Here is a 21,369-nt window from a genome sequence, read left to right on the forward strand (position 1 = left end):
CAAGGGCTCTGAGGTAAGATGTAGAGGGACTAGTGTGGGTACTGGCTGTTAGGGAGAAGGGTCCTGGTAATCTTGGAGTATGTATATTAAAAATAGAGGAGGCCAGACAACGAAATATGTTCTGTGGAGTCTACTGGCCATCTGAGGGGTCAGAGAGGGGCCCTTTTGTGTCTGGGCCAGAGCTGGCTGCAGATCAGCCTGGGGCCTGGCCAGAAGCTGGACGACCAGCCCCAGCTTCCTATCATCTGCCTGAAGGAAGGCTCAGCCCAGCCTGTTAATCCCCTTGCTGGCTGGTTTAGCAGCTCCTGCTGAGACCTGGGGCAGTGGGGCCCTGGCTCCCAGCTCCAGGACAGCCTGAAGGAAGTGGTGGCCTCTGTACATTCCTGGGGGTCAGGCTGTCCCTCCTACACTCCCTCCTGCCCCATCCTCTTGCCCTCAGGAGCAGGGAATGTTTAACTCTCCTCAGTCTCATTAGCAATCCCCTCACGCTCATTCCAGCCCCACGGGCTCAGCGTGGGTGCAGGAGGAATGTCAAGCCCCTGCTCCCACTCCCGCAGCCCCCTGGCCGGCCCCTGCATCCCCAGCAGCCCACCTGCCTTTCTTGGATTGAACTGGGGGAAGGCAGGGTCCTGCTATGTTACAGCCAGCTTCCTCCCCCACAGCCTCATCCCCTCTCAGGGCAAGTTCCCAGCCTGCTCCCTGGCATTCTTCACGTGGCTATGCAAACGAGGGGGTGCCTGGCACTGGCAGACAATGGCAACCCTGTGTGCCCGCCTAGGGTGTGGGCCCTTGGTATGGCCTGCAGCTCCAGCCCAGGCTGGGGGAATGGTGTGCAGGGCAGGGGGGGAGGGAAGGGGTAATGGGTGGGTGTTGTTGGCCTGCAGTGCTGGACACTGGGTCCCTCATTGGTCCTCTGTGCTGGGAGGGTCAGAACTGTGTGGGTCTGTGTACACACAGCCCTGTTTCCTGCGATGGCCTGCGAATCCCCAAATGCCAATCAAGTCCAGAACAGTGGCAGAGAGTTCTGAGTTCAAATTCTGCTGCCACAGTAGCACAGTAGATGGTGAGCTGAGCATATGGAGTAAGGAGATACAAATGCAAGATTCTGGAGAGGCAGTGAGCACCCTGTATACTCAACCTTCTACTCAAGACAGCCTTTCCTGGTGAGCCAGTGGGAAGTAGCAGAATGTTTGGTGTTGGTTCCTATGGCCCCTCCCCCCCACCTTTCTGCCTTTTAGAGGGAGTCACCTAGTCCTGGAGGGAAAGAGACAAGAGAGGCTGTCAGAGATGCTCCCTACAGAGGACTCTGCTGATGACACGGATGGCCTCAAGTGTCCTTACCTCTAAATGGGCATCCACTATGGAAGTGACATGGGGGTGTGGGGGATGGGAGGGGAAGAACACATGTGGCAGTTTCTGGGCATGGGCTATTCCAGCAGCCAGGGCCTCTTTCACAAGCCAGGCCTTCTGGAATTCAGGTCCTGCTTCTGAAGTGATACTCCCCAACCCGGCACAGCTTCCCCCCTCCCTCCACCCTCAGGCACCTCCCACTGCTGGTGGCCCTGCAACCCAGTGACTCCCAGGCATGCAGGGAGACAAAGAAGGTGCACAGGGTCCCACCCCGGCCTCCCATAAGAGCTGACTGGAAGAAGTGCCCTGGGGTACCACACATCAGAGTTTCAAAAATAGTTTCTCTTACTACAAGAAACCAAGGGTTGTGGCTTTGCCTCTGCCATTGAGAAGTTATGTGAGAAAAAAAGAAATCTATGTGTTATTAGGCAAAACCTTGCCTTTCTCAGTTTGGTTCAACTGAAAAAAAGGGATGCACTTCCCTGAGTGAATCATGAAGATCACAGGGCTCAAACAACAAGATGGAAATGCCGTTGGAACCACAGAATGCCAGGAGGCCTGCTCTAGAAAGACTGCCCTGGCTGGGCCTCCTCATTCTTGTGTGGCAGACTGCCTGGACTGAGGCCTCCTGACCACTTCCAGCAGTGCTAAGGAGGGCGTGGTCTCTGAGTATGAACTGATCATTGACTTGATTCATATGAGGACTTAATGTCTTTCCCTGTCCGCTAGTGACACGTCTAAGACAGAGATAGATGTCTGGCTGCCTTCATTGCTGGGTAGTAATTCAGCACATTCTCTGCAGCCACTAAGAAACTTTGGAGGCTCACAAGAGTTGCTGGTCTTACTAACCCCAACTCCATCTGAGATTCCCACACATCCAAAGGCTCAGGACCAAGATGACTTGCCTCAGACCTCACAGATAGAAAGCTGCACACCAAACCAGTCTGCCTGCCCAAGCATGGCTAAGCCCTTGGTCTAGAATTCCATAATACTGGAATTCCCAGTAATGGAGCCTGATAAGCCATTTCCGGCTCTCTGAGGACAGAAAACACCTTAAGGAGGAACTAGAAGCTTCTGTGTCTTTTTGTCTAACCACTCCATGGGTACCTAGATGGTACCTGGGGCAGTGCAATGGCACAGTTCTGGGTGACCTCCCAAGTCCTCTGTCAGCTTCCTTGGGTATACTCTTTTCACCCCAAGCGAGTTTCATTCATTGTTAACACATCCTTATACATACCTCACCAAACACAAACTAAGTGATCACAGTGGCATCTCAGCCAGGACCCTGCCATCATCCCTGTCTCTGAGACTTGTGCCCATCTAGTTCTATACATTTATCTGGTCCTGCTGCCATTGAAAACATTGGGGCTTTGGTCAGCACAGCGGAGACAGCCCACTGTCTGTATGTGGTTAGCATACATTGAAATTGCAAAAAGTTATCTTCCTGAATGTAGAGACTTTTGGAAATCTAGAATGAGACTGATGTTAATTTCTGTAATGCTGAGTCTCTACTATTGAGCCAGGTGCTATGTGAACATTCTCTTATCTGTACCTTTGACCATTTTGGGCTCAGTCAACAGGGAATCCCAGGGTCCTGGTGACGAAGCACACACTGCCAAGTAGGGAAAGATATCAACCAGTTCAGTGCACAGGTAAAGTTTATGAACCTTCTCTTCTGCTTCCTACAGCCCTCTGCACAGTGGGTGAGTCATGCAGGTAGGATAAAGGGGACCAACAATGATGATGAAACAGTGACCATCTGGCCTGGATTGTTTTCATGGACACATTAACACCGTACTATCTCCAGCCTGAAAAATAATAGTTTCTTGGCTGGGCTCCAATGGCTCACATCTGTAATCCTAGTTACTCAGGAGACACATCTGAGGTACTGGGCAGGAAAATCTGTGAGACTCTTATCCCCAATAAACCAGCAAAAAGCTTGAAGTGGAGCTGTAGCTCAAGTGATAGAGTGCCTGCTTTGAGCAAAAAAAGTTCAGGGACAGTGCCTAAGCCAGGTTCAAGCCTTCAAGCCCTAGTACTAACATGCACAAGCATGTGTGCCCCATCCATGTGCACACACACACACACACACACACTATATATATATATATATATATATATATAAACATACATATATCTATCTATCTATATATAGATATATGTGTGTGTGTGTGTATGTGTGTATTTTTTGTTGTTGTTGTTGTTCATGGGGCCTGAACTCGGGGCCTGGGCACTGTCCCTCTGCTTTTCAGCTTAAGGCTAGTGCTCTACCACTTGAGCCACAGCGCCACTTCTGGCTTTTTCTGCTTATACAGTGCTGAGGAATTGAACCAGGGCCTCATGCATGCAAGGCAAGCACTCTACCACTGAGCCACCTTCCCAGCCCCTAGTCTATCTTTAGTCCACACCACTTCACCAAGGCACCTTTTGCCGAAGCTCCTTCTACCTTTCCTGCTACCAAATCCAAAGGTGAATCCTCCATATTCACCATACTTAGCTTCTGAGCAGCATTAAACCCTGCTTCCCATTCCCTCCTTGAAGTGCCCTCATGGGGTGCCAGGACCCATCTCTCCTTAGGTTCTACCTCTCAGTGAGCCCCACCATCCTTTAGACTCACTTATCTCCAGATAGGCTATCTTCTAATTTCTCTTTCTACTTCTTTCTTCTGGCTTGAGCACCATTGATATGCTTCTCAAACTCATCCTCAGCATACCTACACCAATCTTTACTTCTGCTGGCTGGGGAGGAAGAGGTATATTGGTGTCTTATCAGCTTAGCTCCTTCTGGATGCTTTTGCTTACTCTTCATTCCAGACTATCAGAAGCTCTCTCTCTCTCTCTCTCTGTGTGTGTGTTTGTGCTGGTATGAGTGTTTGAACTCAGCCTGGGTACTGTCCCAGAGTTTTTTTGCTCAAGGCTGGTACTTTACCACTTGGAGCCACACCTCTACTTCTGGCTTTTTGGTGATTAAGAGACAAGAATCTCACCAACTTTCCTGTTCAAGCTGTCTTTGAACTGCAGTCCTTAAATCTCAGCCTTCTGAGTAGTTAGGATTTCAGACATGAACCATTGGTGCCCAGATCCATCTGAATCTCTTATTGGCTCTATTCTAGAACGTACCCAGAGCCTAATCTTTACTTCCTTTACCCTGGCCCAGGCCCTCTTCTCCTGGCCTTAATTACAGACCAGCTCTTCCTGGACCTGCTTCTCTCCATTCCTACTCCTATGGCATACTCTTCACATACTGTAAATCAGATGCTTAGAACCCTGTTGGGGCTCCCAAGTCTGTACAGAGGATGCTAAGGCCCCTGATCATTCAACAACTCTCCACTGGGCTCATTCTGCTACTATTCAGCCTCCTTGTCCTTTCTTTTTTTTTTTTTTGTCAGTCATGGGGCCTGAACTTGGCCTGGGCACTGTCCCTCAGCTTTTCAGTTCAATGCTAACACTCTACCACTTGAGCCACAGTGCCACTTCCAGCTTTTTCTGCTTATGTGGTGCTGAGGAATCGAACCCAGGGCCTCGTGCATGCAAGGCAAGCACTCTACCACTAAGCCACCTTCCCAGCCCCTGTCCTTCCTTTTGGGGTCCTAATTCGCTTTATTTTCTATCTCATAGGATTATATACACACATACATGCACACATGTGTGCATGCGTGCGTGCATGTGCACGCGTGCGCACACACACACACACACACACACAAAACCTGTGTATAAAATACGTGTATGAGGACGAGGGATTGTTTTGTTCCCTTCTCTGTTCTCAGCAGCAGACATTTAGGTGCTGAATAAATAAATATTGGTTGACTAAATAATTACTTGCATCCTGGTTCCTATACTGTGTGCCCCGTGACATCTCAAGCACAGTGAAGGTGTTGGGCTTGGTGCCAGGGATGTGGCCAGGGGAGCTGAACTCTAGCTCCACGATCTCTGTCTCTTACAGGGATCGTTATGGACACAGAGGCCCTGAGGTACAGCTGAGGACAGCAGACAGAGCAGGAAGCATGTGGCTACCAAAGGGGAAATGTGCCAGAGCACTGCTGATGGCCATTCTTGCCAGAAGAAGATTAAGAGTAATAGCCATTCACCCAGAGCTTTATGGTTTACACCTGATACTCCATCTGTGCCACACAGCTGTCCAGAGGATAGGCATGGTGAAGACTATGATCCTCCATATAGAAGACAACCACAAGGCACCTGGGTTCAGTGTTTGGCCTAAGGCTGCTCAGGATGTGGCCCCATTGGGTACTGAAGCAGGCCTTCTCTAGCTGCTCTGGCTACTGCACCCTGCCCAGAGTCATTTTTGCCAAGCAGGGCCTCTGGGCCCAAATGGACACATTTCCACTCTCTGAACACACCAGAGGAAACCCACAAATCATTTATTCTTTGGTTGTCTACATAGACACTTAAATACTGGGCTGCTGTCATGCAGCTGCTGTGTAGGCCCCAGGGTGGCTCTGGGCCTGGGTCCTGAGCTTTCAGTCAAACCCAAAGAAGAGCAGTGTCCTGCCATGTCCACTCAAGAGCAGCAGTAGCACCATTCAAAAGGCTGGGCAGGGTCCCCTTGGATCCACAGCCCTAAGAGGCTGGCCAGTCCAGAGTATAAGACAGAGCTCCTCCTCATGGGTCTAATCTCATCCACATGTGACCTGGATGCTTATCATAGTTCATCTTTGGCTCTTGATTCTTTGCCTGAGAGAGACTCTTCACTAGGCTGGGGGAGGGGCTGTTCCTGGGGAAGGTCCATCTCTTCTGGGCTGAATAGCATCTTCACCAGGTCGTCTGCCTGCACTCTGTCCTGCAAGGGTAAACAGTGCTTGCTCAGAGAGGCCTGGGACAGATGCCACGCCCTCTCTCAGCTGCTGCTTCCTGAGAGAAGGATGAAGATGCCACCAGGGAGGACTTCAAGCCCATCTCCTTCCCAGTGGGCCCTAGGCCAATGAAAACAGATGAGGAGGGGCCCAAGGAGACCCAAGGGCTCAGCACTGCTCTCAGCTTGACTCCCACTCCATCTTGTCCCTGTTTACAGGTAAGGAAGAAGGTCCAGGAGGACAAGGCAGTGTGAGCAATGTCCTATGCCTGTCACGCCAGTGACAATGCCAGAGCTGGGTTCCATAGCCCAGGGTGCCTTTCATGACTTTGCTGCTGACAGTCGGTTTGGGGGACAGAGGAAGTGAACCAGGACTCTTCCAGAAACGGATCCCAGAAGGCAAACATCTTACCCGCTCGCTGTGTCTAGGATCCAGTGTGAACCACAGGGCAATGGCACAGCGCTGCCCCCTTGTGACAGCCTTCACTCCGTGTGGGTTTTCAGTGCCTGAAGAGAATCCCACGGCCCTTCCACACTGGGGCTGCACCTCTGCCTAAAGTGGAAAGAAAGCAGGGGTCCATAGAAGAAAGACTCCAGAGATCCATGGGATCCCTAAGAGCCGGGACTGAGGGCAGGTTCACCTGGCTGTTCAGAGGCCACTGCTGTAGCATCTAAAGCCCCTGCTTAGGGGGCTGGGAAGGTAGCTCAGTGGTGGAGCGCCTGCCTTGCATGCATGAGGTCCTGGGTTCGATTCCTCAGCACCACATAAGCAAAAAGAAAAAAAAAAGCCGGAAGTGGCACTGTGGCTCAAGTGGTAGAGTGCTAGCCTTGAGCTGAAGAGCTGAGGGACAGCGGCCAGGCCTAGAGTTCAGGCCCCACGATCGGACCCCCAAAAAAATAAAAATAAAAATAAAGCCCCTGCTTAGGGGCAGAGCACTGGCCACAGGGAATGCCCAGTGGGTCATTCTGTGTACAGCACTATCAAGACATCAGCTCCAGTAAGCAGTTTTCTGTCCCCAAGGAATGAGCACCAGAGAATGCTCACCGTCACAGTTTTGGCATCTAGTTCAGTGAAGTAGAAGTTTCCTCCATCAAAATCTCCATTCAGGTAAAGGATGGCACTAGGAAAAGCAGAGACAGTGAGACATGGCATTTTTCTAAGCTGCAAACATGGCCTGTAGGCTCCCCCTGACTCTCTCTAGAGACTCGATCATGCTCCTCTGGGTGCCCCCAGTGCCAAGCCCACTCACACCTTCATACTCCTCCCTTCACCTGGGGGCTGAGGAAAGGGACTAGACTTTAGGGAGGGCTAGTCTAGGCTTTGCATGGGCACATGTGTACTGAGGATGGGGAGGCAGGGTAGGGCAAGCACAGGCCTCCTTTGAGCCACACCTGCCACTGCATTCACCTGTAGTCCCGGAAGGTATAGGCAGGGGGCTCCTTGATGCACACGAGGGTCTCAGCATTCAAGATGCAGTTGTCCACGTGGACTGGATGGCTATTGTCCTTCCTCTCAGCCTGTGCCTCTGGGGCCAAGGTAACCCATAAGTACTGAGGCATGCAAGATACATTGCAACTTTCCTGCTGGTATTGTGTAGGAGACTCTCAAAATGTATTTGAGTCTAATGAAATGGTCAGGATGATACAAAGCGAGTAGGGTATAGTCCACACAACTACAGGGCTCCAACAAGGTAGCTCTTGGGCTCATTGGCAAAACTCCAGTATGGCTAGACTTTATGAAGCAGGAAAAGGCAGAGATGGGTACAGGGTAGAGTGAATCAAATCTCCAGCAGGTCTATAGGAAAGGGAAGGATGAAGGAGAGAAGTGAAGAATGCCAGCAGAGGTGGAGTTAAAGGTCGGGCACTGGTGGCTCACGCCTATAATCCTAGCTACTCAGGAGACTGAGATCTGAGGATCACAGTTCAAAGCCAGCCCAGGCAGGAAAGTCCGTGAGACTCTTTATCTCCAACAAATTACTAGAAAACAGGACATGGGCACTGTGGCTCAAGCGGTAGAGTGCTTGCCTTGAGCTGAAGAGCACAGGGACAGTGCCCAAGCCCAGAGTTCAAGTCTCCCCCCCCCCCCCGCCCCCGCCCCCCCCCCTCCCCCCCGCCACCACCACCACCAAAAAAGGTCTCGCCAAGTCTTTCACTGTCTGATGCCTCTTCCTAGTTTGTCACTGGCTATGCTGGTGCTCTTCCACCTTGAGGTGGAACCCAGTCTTATGCCTGACATATTCCTTTGGGTGTGGCCAGATTTTCCCAGAACTCCACACATCCTAAAGGAGACAGCAACACTCTACTTCCCATCATCTACCATGAGTACATTAGTGCTAGGGGCCCTCAGAAGGCTATGGCATGACTGAGGGCAATATGGCTGGCTGTGGGCCATGCATGATCTATGCAATCTGGCTATACTGTATCCCTGCTCAGGAAAGCAAGAGGATTGTGACAGGGAACAAGGAAAAGCCTCACAGTTCTCTGACTTGCAATTTAAGTAGCTCTTCCACAAACTGGGTATGAGAGAGATTCTAGTAATTCACCTAAGGTCTAGATCTATGGTCTAATAGATCTATGATCTAGTAGATCATAATCAGTTGAAAGGACAAGACATACTTCAGAATGTAGTTCTCTATAACATGGCAATTTGCTTAGTTCCCTCAGGGTCACCATTTTTCCTCTCAATTCCACAAACACATTTATCTCCCAAACTGCCATCACCTCCTCTGAAAGCCTTCTTGCCCCCTACTAGATAGGATGACTGCAATTCCTCCACACTATTGTCATACTTGCACTTGGATATCACCGGTGTGTTTGCACTGGTACACCAACTAGGATGGAAGGCCTTTATTTTATCTCCCTATCCTCAGTGCCCAGCACAATGCTGGCTGCCTGGGCACAGCACTCTCAAGGGATGGCAATACTCACCTCTGATTGCAGTGCGGCATACCAGGTGGGAGTAGGAGAAGTAGAGTGGGGTGTCCAGGCGGAAGTAGGACTCCATGACGCGCCGCACCTTCTCAGTCACATTGTAGTACAAGTGGGCGCTCTGAAGAGGAACTTTCCCTTCCTGTCCCAGCTACAACAAGAGGCTGGTAGTCAACTGCCCCGAACACCTCTGACAGGGGCACCGTGGCAGTAGGCCATATGCTGCCAGCTCCCACTGCCTTGCTGCGAGAGGCTCTGCCTCTCTGCCATCCCTACATTACCCTTTCCCTTCCCCTTCACACTCCTTGTTCTGAGTAACCACACATAGGCTCTCTGGACTCAGTTGTTCTTCAGAAAGCATGCCAGCAGCTCTGGGGATCAGCTCTGTCCTGTTTACCTCACTTTATTAAATTCTATCTAACAATCAGGATTCAGAAGTTCACCTCATTCAGCATAACTTACCCGCACTCCCTTGTAGCTAGAATGTTAGCAATAAAGTGCATTTTCCCTTTTCTACCACTGTCCCCAGCTCCTCCCTAAAGCTTGAGCTTCCCCTTCCTGCTGTTCCCCTCTGCTCCATACTCCACAATGCCCAGGATCCATTTTACCTTGAGGGCTTTGAAGACGGTGACACCATAGAACTTCTCATTGGGGGTGTGTGGGGAGGTCTGACCTCGGTAGCCATCTCCTGAAGTTGCTGCTGCCTAAGAGGCACAAAGATAACCGTAAGGCGCAGGAGCTGAAGTCCTGAGAAGAAAGTAGGCTATACCTAACAGGCACTTGGAAGGCAGAGATGTCAGACAGACCCTGGGGAGAAGATGCAGTGGTCCCTTACATTGGTTAGTCTCTGCAGCTCTTGACACTCATTTTCAGAGATCAAACCATCCATCACAACCCGCTGGGAGCCATTCAAGACTTTGGAGTTCATGGTCAGACTGATGCCTTCATATAGCAGGGGGCCTCCTGAAAAGCAATGGCAGGGCTGGTTAAATCTGGTAGCAGCTGCCTATTCACCTGGTAAACAAAGAAATCTCTCAGTCACTTCCAAATGCAGAGTGATTCAAAGGATAGAGCTTGGAGTTGAAAGATGAGACTCAAGTCTTTGTCCTAGCTCCACCACCAAAAAGGGCTAGCTCCTGAACCTTAACAAACTGAGCACATATACATTCTCAAAATAGATGCTCCAGAAATCAGGAAGAACTGAATTTGATTCCTGGCTTCTCCACCTATTAACTGTGTGACTTGAGCAAGTTGTTTAACCACTCAGGTTAATTTTTAATTAGTTAGGATGTTTTGTGTTTTTTAAACAGCATCTACCTTAGAAGTTTGATGTTAAGAATAAATAAGTTAAGAGCTTAGATTAGTATTTGGCTTATAGCTAGTTAATGCTCAAAAATGGCTGCATGGTATCTCTGATCATGATCACCATTTATGTAAAACAAGGATCTTACCATCTGCCCAATCCACCTTGAAGTAGTTGTAAGAGACAGAAGTTGTGAGTAAAAGGCCCATAAAAGCAAAGGAATGCTGAACACATTCCTTTCTCATGCTGATCCAGCTAAATTTGCCACTGTCAATTTAAGCATGGTAGGGCAAAGGCCAACCTTTCTCCCTAAGATGCTAGGGTAACTCTCTGTGCTGACATCATACATTCAATGCCATCAACATGCCAAGGCCAAAGGAAAGGGGCTAACACTCCCTGCACAGTCATGTTACACCCAACAAAAGGCAGACTGCAAAGCCCCTTGATGATCAAGGAAGATCAAAGGGAAGCTTTTAATAGTGTATCTAAAGTGCTTTCAAGGGAAGAGATAATGGGAAGTTTCTTAAGAAGAGGGGCAAGCAGGAAGAAAGATGTGTGCACCAAGGGCAGGCTCAGGGAATGAGTAGCAGCCCTGCTCTCCTTGATACAGAGAAAGGATGGAACACACAGGTGAAAGCAGGCTTAGGAAGATGGGCCTCGATCAGAGTGGAGCTATCACACTAGGCCTTCCCTAGTCTGGAGGCTTGGACAAGGGAGTCAAAGGAGTCGAAGACATCAGAGTTTTGAGTCCTGGTATCAAGAGAGTGGTAGAGGTCAGGAGCACAGGGTTTGGAGTGCAGAGGGTTTGGAAGGACGAGTTTTGTGTCAGCTGTAACTCACTGAAATGAACACACTAGTCTGTGACCCAGGAGTTTTACTTCTTAGCCAAAGGGCCATTCTCAGGGTTCTCTCGAGACAAAAGTTCTGTTGGTGAGTGTGGGAGGATGCTGAGGCAAAGGTAATTCTACATACTTTTCATGCACTGCTAGGGTGACTGGTAAACTGGTAAATGTGGAGAGATCTGCCTGGCTGGGTTCACAGCACCACATGTGCCCGAGCTCCATCCTCTCACCTTCCCGGGTCAGTCTGCTAACATCCAATGACTCCTTGGTCTTCTCTTCCACAAGGGTCTCGATCTCCCTCATAAGGTTGCCGATCTCCTGGGAGATGCGGACAGCAGTTTCCCGTTCCGATCTGTGAGCACATACAGCTCTGAGGACAGTGCTGAAGCCAACCCTGACTCCCACCCCAACTGCCCCGTCTGCATCTGCCCACCCCTTCCCAGGAGTTCCCATCTGCCTGGGCGCAGGAAGCCTCAAGTGCTTCATCACTGATCCAATCATGCAGTTTCTTCAAGGCCCTCACTTCTGTTTTTCTTGCAGTCTCTTGGGAATGACCTCTTCTGGAGTCCATGAATCCTGAAGTGTGTCAGGATAACAAGCAGGGTGACTTCATTAACCTTCCAGGACTTAATGCATGAAATGAGGCCTCTAGGAGAAAGCTGCCTCCCTCTCTGCCTCCCCTTAGGTGATAGGGTGGGAGCTCTCTAAACCTCAAGGTTGCATTAGATTCAGGACCCAGGGCCCCTCTCCATCTGCCTCTCATTTTGAGGTCCACATATCCCATGTTCAGCCAATGGTCTTCTCCTCAGAGTTGCACAGGGCACCACTCCCCACTGTTGAGAGCTCTTTCTCTTTTTCCCCTCCCCTCCAGGTCCCACCCTGACTCACTGGATCCACAAAGGGAATTCCAAAAACATCATAAGCGAAGAAAAGTAGTTCCTTCTCCAGCAGGCTGCGCTGTATGTACTCCTGGGCACTCTGAGGAAACAATGGGGAGGAATCCTCTAGAACTCAGTGTTAGTCAGCCCTGGGTGGTCCTGGGTGGTCCTCCCAGGTACTCTACACTGTCTTGGTTTATCAGGGTCTCCTCTCCTCACCAGCATGGGATGTCTGCTCCCCACTTTGGGTCACAAGTATCAAAGCCTTTTCCTGACTGGCACAAGCCTTCTGAGGGTGACATATCAAGTTTCCCATGAAGGGAAATGGCCCCTTGATTGAGCTTCCATTCATTGTACAACAGAAGGTATTATAACCCTCAGGAGATGTGCAATGTGCCTCATGGGAAGAGTCCTTGGCTTCCATGGAGTCACATTCAGGCAGGGAGCTAGGCGCTAGGCCTTTCCTGTGGTACGTATGTAATCTCAGTCAGCTCTAGGCTGGCACTGTGATCTTCATTTTACAGAGCAGAGGGATGTGTACCTTGTTTAAAGTGACACCACAGGAAATACAGGAGCAGAGATCTCATTCAAACTCAGGTCTCTTGAGTCCTCAGGTCTATGTGCTTCCTATTCTACCACCCCTCAGGCTGAGCAGACTCTAACCTTCCCAGAGGATGGACGGCTACACAATGGCCAGGCCTGGCACTCTGCCCTCCCATGTGTACTCAAGAGGTAAGGCTTACCCTGGCAGGGAAACTGAGTCCTTTCTGGGTCACATTTTTCCCTAGGTGCCCTGCTATGTTCCAAGCAGCATAAGGAAGGAAGAGAAAAAGGCATTGTCAAGTGAAATCAAAGATGAGACAGTTCAAGAAGTTGGTGAGTCCTGTAGACTACTGTGATTACCCAAGAGGAAGATGGAAGTTTTTTCCCTAAGGAGTTTAAATTATTGGCATCCTCCAAACCTCTCCAACAGTCTACTGAAGCCAACCCCACTGTTGTTCACTTATTCACTAACAATGAGTTTCTGTCAGCTATCTATCAGCAACTGTGCTAGCATTGGGAAAAGAGCCACCACTAACCAACCACAGGCCATTGCACAAACTGCTTCCTCTATACATCCTCACCTGTTACAGTGGGCAGGAGAGTGCCCACCTCACAGGGCAGCTATGCAGATTAAACAGGAAGACAGCTGAGACCACCTAGCATAGGGCTTCACCTGGTCAGGGGCTCAACCTTCTCTCTAGAAAGAGTTCTGATTAAACATAGTGGATTGACCACATGGGTTATTTTCTATCCCTTTCCTAGACTCACTAATACCACTATTAAAGAAGCTTGGGGCTAGGAAGGTGCCTCAGTGGTAAAGTGCTTGGCCTTGCATGCAGATGAGGCCCTGGGTTCGATTCCTCAGCACCACACAAGCAAAAAAAGAAAAGAAAAGAAAGAAAGAAAGAAAGAAAGAAAGAAAGAAAGAAAGAAAGAAAGAAAGAAAGAAAGAAAGAAAGAAAAAAAGAAAGGAACTTAGCTAGGTGCTGGTGGCACATGCCCATAAGTCCTGGCTACTCAAGAGATCAAGATCTGAGGATTATGGTTCAAAGCCATCCCAGGCAGGAAAATCTGTGAGACTCTTTTTTTTTTTTGTCGGCCGTGGGGCTTGAACTCTGGGCCTGGGCGCTGTTCCTCAGCTCTTGAGCTCAAGGCGAGCGCTCTACCACTTGAGCTACAGCGCCACTTCTGGTTTTCTGGTGGTTTATTGGAGATAGGAGTCTCATGGTCTCTCCTGCCCGGGCTGGCTTTGAACCGCGATCCTCAGATCTCAGCCTCCTGAGTAGCTAGGATTACAGGCGTGAGCCACCAGCGCCCGGCATCTGTGAGACTCTTATCTCCAATTAACCACCAAAAAACTGGAAGTGCAGCTATGGCTCAAAATGGCAAAGTGCTAGCCTTGAGCAAAAGCAGCTAAGGGATAGCACTCAGGCCCTGAATTCAAGCCCTACAACCGCAAAAAAAAAAAAAAGCAATAACCAAGCAAGACAAAGAAATGGGAAAAAAAAAAAAAAAACCTTCTTAAAATCAGATGATCACCATCTAGTGGCCAAATAGGACAACTATGAAGAAGATGGTTTCCACACAGGAGAATTGCAAGAGGATTATTGCTACTGGACATTTGGGATTCTATAGCGGTAAAGGAGGAAGCCTGGTTTTCCTCACAGAGTAAAAGTCTGTACTACATAGATATTCTCTTTGTTTTACAGTGAGATGGAGAAGGCACAACGGGGAAGAAAACGAGAGAAAAAATAGGTGACCGAGATGAAGGCAGCAGCGATGATGCCAAATGGCATCGTGTCCAAGTGAGGGTGCCAAGGGGGACAGCAGTCTGCTCTCCAGTTTTTCTTTCTGTGCCAGCTCAGTGATGCATGTCTGTGCCCAGAGGTTGCTGTGAGGCTCAGCATGTATTCTTTCCTCCTGGGAGACAAGCTGAGCCTAGACATGTATCTCACCCTACACTGGCAGCAACTCTTCTGCCCTCTGACAGCTATTCCACACAGAAACAAGGCTCTCACCTCACGGGGACTGATGGAGTTGGCCTGTTCTTCTCCAAGTGTAGCTGCATAGTAGGCCAGATTCTGGTTCATTACTTCGTCATTAGGGAAGAAGAGGAGGTAGGTCTTGGCACATTCAATAGCTTGTGTATAATTATCAACTGCAAAGCAAGGAAAGAGGCTGAAAAGAATCTAATCCAGGAGACTTAGGAACTACTCAGTGTGTGGTCTCAATAAGACTTTGAGCCATCAGCAACAGGTCAAGTGGCTTTTGCTACATAACTGATATCCTGGTTCAGGGAAGGAAGTTTAGAATACACACAGAATACATAACTGAGTTGAAAATATTCTATGTCCTCAAGGCTGAGTACTATTGAAAGAAAAAAGACGTGGAACTTTCTGCATGCCTTCACCTTTAAAAATTCACAACTTGGATTGGGAATGTGGCTTAATGGTAGAGTGCTTGCCTAGCATGCATGAAGCCCTGGGTTCAATTCCTCAGTACCACATAAAAAGAAAAACCCAGAAGTGGCACTATGGCTCAAGTGGTAGAGTGGTAGAGTGCTAGCCTTGAGCAAAAAAAGCTCAGGGACATGCCTAGGCCCTGAATTCAAGTCCAGGACTGGCAAAATAAACTATGACAGAAAGAATGAGAAGGAAGCCAGGTACTGGTGGCTCAGGCCTGTAATACTAGCTACTTAGGAGGCTGAGATCTGAGGATCACAGTTCAAAGCCAGCCAGGGCAGGAAAGTCTGTGAGACTGTTATCTCCAATTAACCACAAGAAAACTGGAAGTGGCGCTGTGGCTCAAATGGTAGAGCACTAGCCTTGAGCTGAAGTGCTGAGGGACAGTGCCCAGGCCCAGAGCTCAAGCCTTACAACTGACAAAAAAAGAAGAATGAGAAGGAGAGGAAAAGGAAGAGGAAGAGAGAGAGAGAAGGAGATGGAGGGAGGGAGAAAAGGGGGAAGAGAAAGAGAGAAGGAGAGAGTAGGAGTGAGAAACAAAGATGGAGAGACCAAGAGAGAACTCCTAGAATCCCCTGTTCCATTTTCTGGTTGCTGGACTGACTTCCTGGGCCACAGGCTTGTAACAAAATACCCAGATATCACATAGTATCTCCCACAGCATCAGAAGAAACCAGACTTGTTGAAGACAATAGCTGTAGGCCTGGCCTAGCTTCATAGTTATGATAATGAAGAAAGGAGGGAAGAAAAAAAAAAGAAGGCCTTACTGTTATAATAGGCAAACTGCAGATAATTATAATGTGAAGGGAGGAAGTCTTCAAAAGGCTTTTCTCGGCTTGGGTGGGAAGCCAGCTCCGTGACACAGTTCTGCTTACAGCTGAGGACTTGGATATAATGATCTGAAAGGAACCAATCACAGGAATAACTAGGAAGTTAAGTGTCAGGATGCAAATTCTGGTTAAGATGGACAAATAGAATCCTACTTTGGTCAGACTCCCAGACATAAGAAGTTTAGGAATGAGGCTGCAGATGCTGTATCCATGTTATCAAGACACCGAACCTCACAGCCCTGGTGAAGCAGCACGCACCTGTTATGGCCTGGAAGAGGTCAGCATTGTAGTCTAGGTAGTTGTAGCCATCGTAGTCATAGGGCCCCTCGCAGAGAGCACGGCATTCCTCATCTGCCACAAAGTACTCTTGCAGAGCTGCCTCCAGGTGGGGCACAGCCTCCTGTGGCTGCTCCTCTGAGTACAACCGCACTCCCAGCCGAAACTCGTGCTACTGGGAGAAAGGAGTACTCAAAAGCAGGTCCCAGAGGAAGCCCTCTGCCTTCCCCTTGGCCACCATCACCTGGATCTTAATTCCAGCTTTTCAGTTATGGATAGAAAGGGACAAGTAACCTGGGTGGCTTGGCTGCTTCAAAATGAAGGTCTTTTGTAAATTTACAGACACTTAACTCTTTTTTTTTTTTTGGGGGGTCCTGTTGTGGGGCCTGAACTCTGGGCCTGGGCACTATCCCTCAGCTCTTCAGCTCAAGGCTAGTGCTCTACCACTTGAGCCACAGCGCCACTTCCGGCTTTTTTCTTTTTTTGCTTATGTGGTGCTGAGGAATCGAACCCAGGGCCTTGAGCATGCAAGGCAAGCGCTCTACCACTGAGCCACCTTCCCAGCCCTGACACTTAACTCTTGATGTAGGAGAAAGAGGTAAGATTATTATAATTCTTACAGTTTTTCTGTTTAGCTTAAAGTTTTCAAATTAACACACTTTGTGTGTGTGTGTGTGTGTGTGTGTGTGCTGATTCTGGGGTTTGAACTCAGGGCCTGGTGCTGTCCTTGAGTTTTTTTTTCCTTAAGGATAGCACTCTACCATTTGAACCACAGCTCCATTTAAGTTTTTGGGTGGCTAATTGGAGATAAGAATCTCAGGGACTTTCCTGCCTGGGTTAGCTTTTAATTCTGATCCTCAGATCTCAGCCTCCTGAGTAGCTGAGATTATAGGCATGACCCATCAGCATCTGGAGAGGGAAAGGAAGAGGGAGAGGGAGAAAGTCAGATCGGGCATAGTGTAATCTCAGTAGCACTGGGGAGGCTAAGGTCAGAGGATCATGAGTTCAAGGCTAGTGTGGGCTACATAGTCCTGTTCCTCCAAAGAACAATAATAAAGAGAGACAGAGAGAGAAGCAGGGGGTGGGAGATAAAAAGAGATAAAGTCTTCCTCACCATATGAGGTTTGGCCTCAAGGTCCTTGAAATCGGCCTCCTTCACTCCAGACATAGTTTGGTAGTAGTCTAGGTTTTGCCGCATCTCCATGTGCTCAGGATTACCCACGAAGAAGGTGTGTGCTGCTGCTACAGCTTTCTCCAGCTTATTTATCTAGGGTGAAACACAAAGATATAACTTTCACATCTAAACTGCTCTCAGCCTCCCAAGCAGCCAGAGGGAGTGACCTATCAGTGTCCAGCTTTGTCTTGTTAGCTCTAGACTGGCCTGGAACTCACAATCCTCCTGTTTCAGTGTCTCAAATGTGGGATTACAAGTCTTCACCACCACATCTAACTATTATATCCCAACTGAAAGTTTACAGTGCAGTCTATAGTTAACAGTAAATCCCAACCTCCCTGAGCCTTTTTTGAACTTATACTCACCCAATGTGCCCAACCTCTGCCAGCCCTAGAAAATGCATCTATTGCTTATTACAGGGGACACATACTGGAGTACTGAGAGCAAAAAGATCTGGGCAGATTGACAGCTGTTCCCCAAATCAGGTTTAGGGCTTTCCAAAGTCCGTAAGTTACAATGGTTTAAATGGTATAAATGTTCTACTTTAAAACGAAGAGCACACTGTAGGAGGAGTGCTATGAAGACTACTGCCTGAATAAGAGTTGTAAGATTCAAATGTATGTAGTAATTGAGCTAAAACACACACACACACACACACACACACACACACACACACACACACACACACACACAAACTTCTAAGGCTTCAAAGATAGGAATAGGGCAAAAAGAACAGCTAACGATTAAACTGTGCATAAGAATCCTCCTTGAATTTTTTGAATATGTACTATGCATATGTTATACTTGTACAACTATTAAGTTAGATGTCTAACCTATAGCTTAAAGATTAATCTGTATCTTAAACACAGAAGAAAGCTTATCAAGAATTCTGCCAAAGAAATTCTAATAATGTCTCTATTCAATTATGTTCAAACTTTGTTTCTTTACATATTCATAAGATCATTTATCCTCAAACCACTACATTTTGTTCTCAGTTATTATATTACTCTTAAAGACAACACCAAACATGAAATAAATAACTCATATACTAACATCAGGCATGTAATACAATATGCCTTAATTATTTTACATAATATGATTTTCCCTCAAACCACAGATGTTGCTAAAAGGAGAAAAAAATCTTTAAAATTCCTTATCATATATCTTTGTTTTACAGTGCTTGATAGGAAATGTACTCATTACCTTACTCATGTAACGGTCACCCCTCTGTACAGTATCTTTACAATAAAAAATATAAAAAAAGAAAAGTTGTGCTATAGGCTGCAATGCGGCCCACAGCAATGGAATCCAGCATATAAAAATAGCACAGTTCATATTTGGAACCCAAAATAAATAAATGAGTATCTACTTGCCTTAGGTATCAGACAGACTAGGAACAAATCTAGGGTTTAATGACTCACTTGCTGGGCTTTATACAAGTTACTTTGCACTCCAAATTCAGTTCCCTAATCTGTCATCAGTAGAGCACTCCAGATGAAGCTGGAGATGGTAAATACACAGTTTCAAATGCATGGTATCTTGGCTTGATTACCAGTACTAGAAAGCACATATTAAAGAAGTTAGGCCTCAACAGATGACTCCATGTAATAATGACAAATCTCTGTATCTTAGTTTTTTTGGGTTTGTCAGTCGTGAGACTTTTGGGACCTGGGCGGTCTCTGAGCTTTTTGACTCAAGGCTAGTGCTCTACCACTTTCAGCCACAGTTCCACCTCAATTTTCTGGTGTTAATTGGAGACAGGAATCTTATGGACTTTCCTGCCCAGGCTAGCTTTGAATTGCAAATCCTCAGGATTTGTTCTAGGCGTGAGCCACTGGCACGTGGTGCAGCCCTTCTGGGTTCTTTCTTAATCTGTTCTCCTCCCTCAGACTTTCTTTACATTTAAGACACTGGCATGTGACTTCTTCCACTGGATTATGGTAGATAAAGGATCTCCTAATTCTTCTGTTTACGTTGCCACCACTTTTTCCTTTCAAGACTGATTTTCTGTGACTTCCAAAATTAGTATTCTAAAATCCAACTTTGATGATAGCTATCTGCAAAATTCTCCTCTGAATCTGCCTGGCCTCATTAACTTTCTTTTTTTCCAGTTTTTTAAAATTATTATTATAAAGGCTGCTGCCACTCCCCACACTCATTCAGACATCAGTCACAGGAGAACTTTTTCCTGAATACAGCAAGCTTGGGTTCCACTTCTCCCTCTTTATGGAAGGGCCATCCATCCTCTTTCTAGCGATACTGAGGACAGGCTCAGTTTCACTTCTTCTAATTTTTCTGAGACAAAGCTAGATTTCTCTCTCCTTGGTGCTCTCATAGCCTATCTACATATTCCTTCTACAGAGACTCTTAGCAACAAAGTAAGACAAAGAAATAACCAAGCATTTCCATCACCTGTCCAATAACTGACTTCAGTAACTGTCAAAACATTTTGAGTAGTACATTTAAGTGATATATCCCAATTATTTTGGACTTGTAAGCCCAGTATTCTTCCCAGTAACTTAGGAGGACTGGAAGGGAACTAATTGCACAACAGATGCCCATGTAGATATGAAAATCGGAGGTCCCTAAGAGTCTGTAAGTGTCTTTAGATCTGTTAAACCATGGATATAGTAGATACACAGTACAGCTCCTTTTCCCCCCTCCTCAATAAAATGGGACTAATAGCATCTACCTCGAAAGGACAGCGTGAGGATCAGGGCAAACGACTTAATACACGCAAAAGGTTTAATACGGTGCCAAGGAAATGCATGCTGCCAATCGTGACCATTTGTATGCCCGGGCTTAGGACACTGTGGCATCCCTAGAAAACCCTTATTTTCTTTGGAAACTGACAGACTAGTGAGAGGGTCCCCCGCTACAGGAAGGAGCCAGGCAGCCCCTGCTGGCGACGTGGCAATCCCACGTCCTGAAAGAGCGCTGCTGGATTCGGCAGCAGGAAAAGCATCATCGGAGAGCCAACCGGAAGGGAGATACTGTACGAAGCTTCTGGCTTCTCATGTGGACAGTTGAAAATGGGAGACCCAAACTGCCGTTTCCATTCCCCCTAGAAGCTCAAACCCCAGGCTGGACCCTCGGGCTTAGTATCCGTCGAGGAGCAAAGAATCGGACAGGACGGATCTGCCGCGGGCAGGCCCCAGCCCTCTCCAGGTCCGCGGAGAGCCCCCGGGCCAGGCCTCCCAACCCGACCCTAGGCCCCCCCCCCCCCCGAGTTCCCCAGGTGTCTGCGGTCACTCTTGTCCCCGAAGGAGCCCGAGTCCCAGGCAAGTCCGCACCTTGAAGTAGGCGACCTGCAGATAGTTGTAGGGGCTCCGCTTGTGGAACTCCAGCTCCAGCTCCTCGCTGAGCGAGTGGGCGGCCGGCGGCCCCAGGCAGCGACGCAGGCAGGCGGCGCGGCGAAGCAGGGCCCCGAAGAAGCCCAGGTCTTGCAGGGCAGCGGCGCCCGCCGCCTGCGCTAGGCTCGGGGATGAGCCGGGGTCGGGCTCCCACGGCAGGTCGGCTGCACACCGGGTGCGGCAGCGCAGGCGCAGGGCGCGCAGGGAGGCCCGCGAGCGCAGCGCCCGCTCCATGTTCAGGACCACCCCAGCCCAGTCTCCGCGCGCGTAGGCCGCGGTCCCATCAGCGTAGAGCAAGTCAGGAGCCGCCATGTCCAATCCCGCCTCAGACTCCACCTCGGCCCGGGAGACGGCGGCGGTGACCGCCAGCATCACGGCTAAAAACCTCCACACGCGAGCTGCCATCGCCTTAGCGGACCTAACGGGGCGCCGGGACACTCGCCAGAGAGGTCCTAGCCCCACCCCCACCGGAGCTCCGCCCCCGAAAGAAGCCCCGCCTTTCAAGCCATTCACCGCCGGCTTGAGGCTAGTGCACGCCTCTTTTGCTTTTAGCCAATTAGAACCACGATCTTCAGTTAGAGCCCCGCCTTCGAGCTCAGGCCGTATCCAATGGCTAGGGAA

The 21,369-nt window shown here is 48.7% G+C and overlaps 1 protein-coding gene across 1 annotated transcript; it reads right to left on the minus strand.

Moving 5' to 3' along the window:
* Positions 1-5,712: 5,712 nt before the first annotated feature.
* On the minus strand, positions 5,713-21,186 carry P3h1 (prolyl 3-hydroxylase 1). The gene is made up of 15 exons (XM_042683636.1): positions 20,689-21,186; positions 17,336-17,488; positions 16,204-16,393; positions 15,883-16,014; positions 14,672-14,811; positions 12,121-12,210; positions 11,756-11,808; positions 11,463-11,584; positions 9,923-10,050; positions 9,696-9,791; positions 9,088-9,238; positions 7,568-7,685; positions 7,205-7,280; positions 6,572-6,712; positions 5,713-6,147 (listed from the first exon to the last, which is right to left on the minus strand). The coding sequence occupies exons 1-15, from the start codon at positions 21,151-21,153 to the stop codon at positions 6,010-6,012; spliced, it is 2,193 nt and encodes a 730-aa protein (XP_042539570.1). The 5' UTR covers positions 21,154-21,186; the 3' UTR covers positions 5,713-6,009.
* Positions 21,187-21,369: the final 183 nt, after the last annotated feature.

Source organism: Dipodomys spectabilis, unplaced genomic scaffold (assembly GCF_019054845.1).
Source record: "Dipodomys spectabilis isolate Male_0828 unplaced genomic scaffold, ASM1905484v1 ptg000002l, whole genome shotgun sequence".
Lineage (NCBI taxonomy): Eukaryota > Metazoa > Chordata > Mammalia > Rodentia > Heteromyidae > Dipodomys > Dipodomys spectabilis.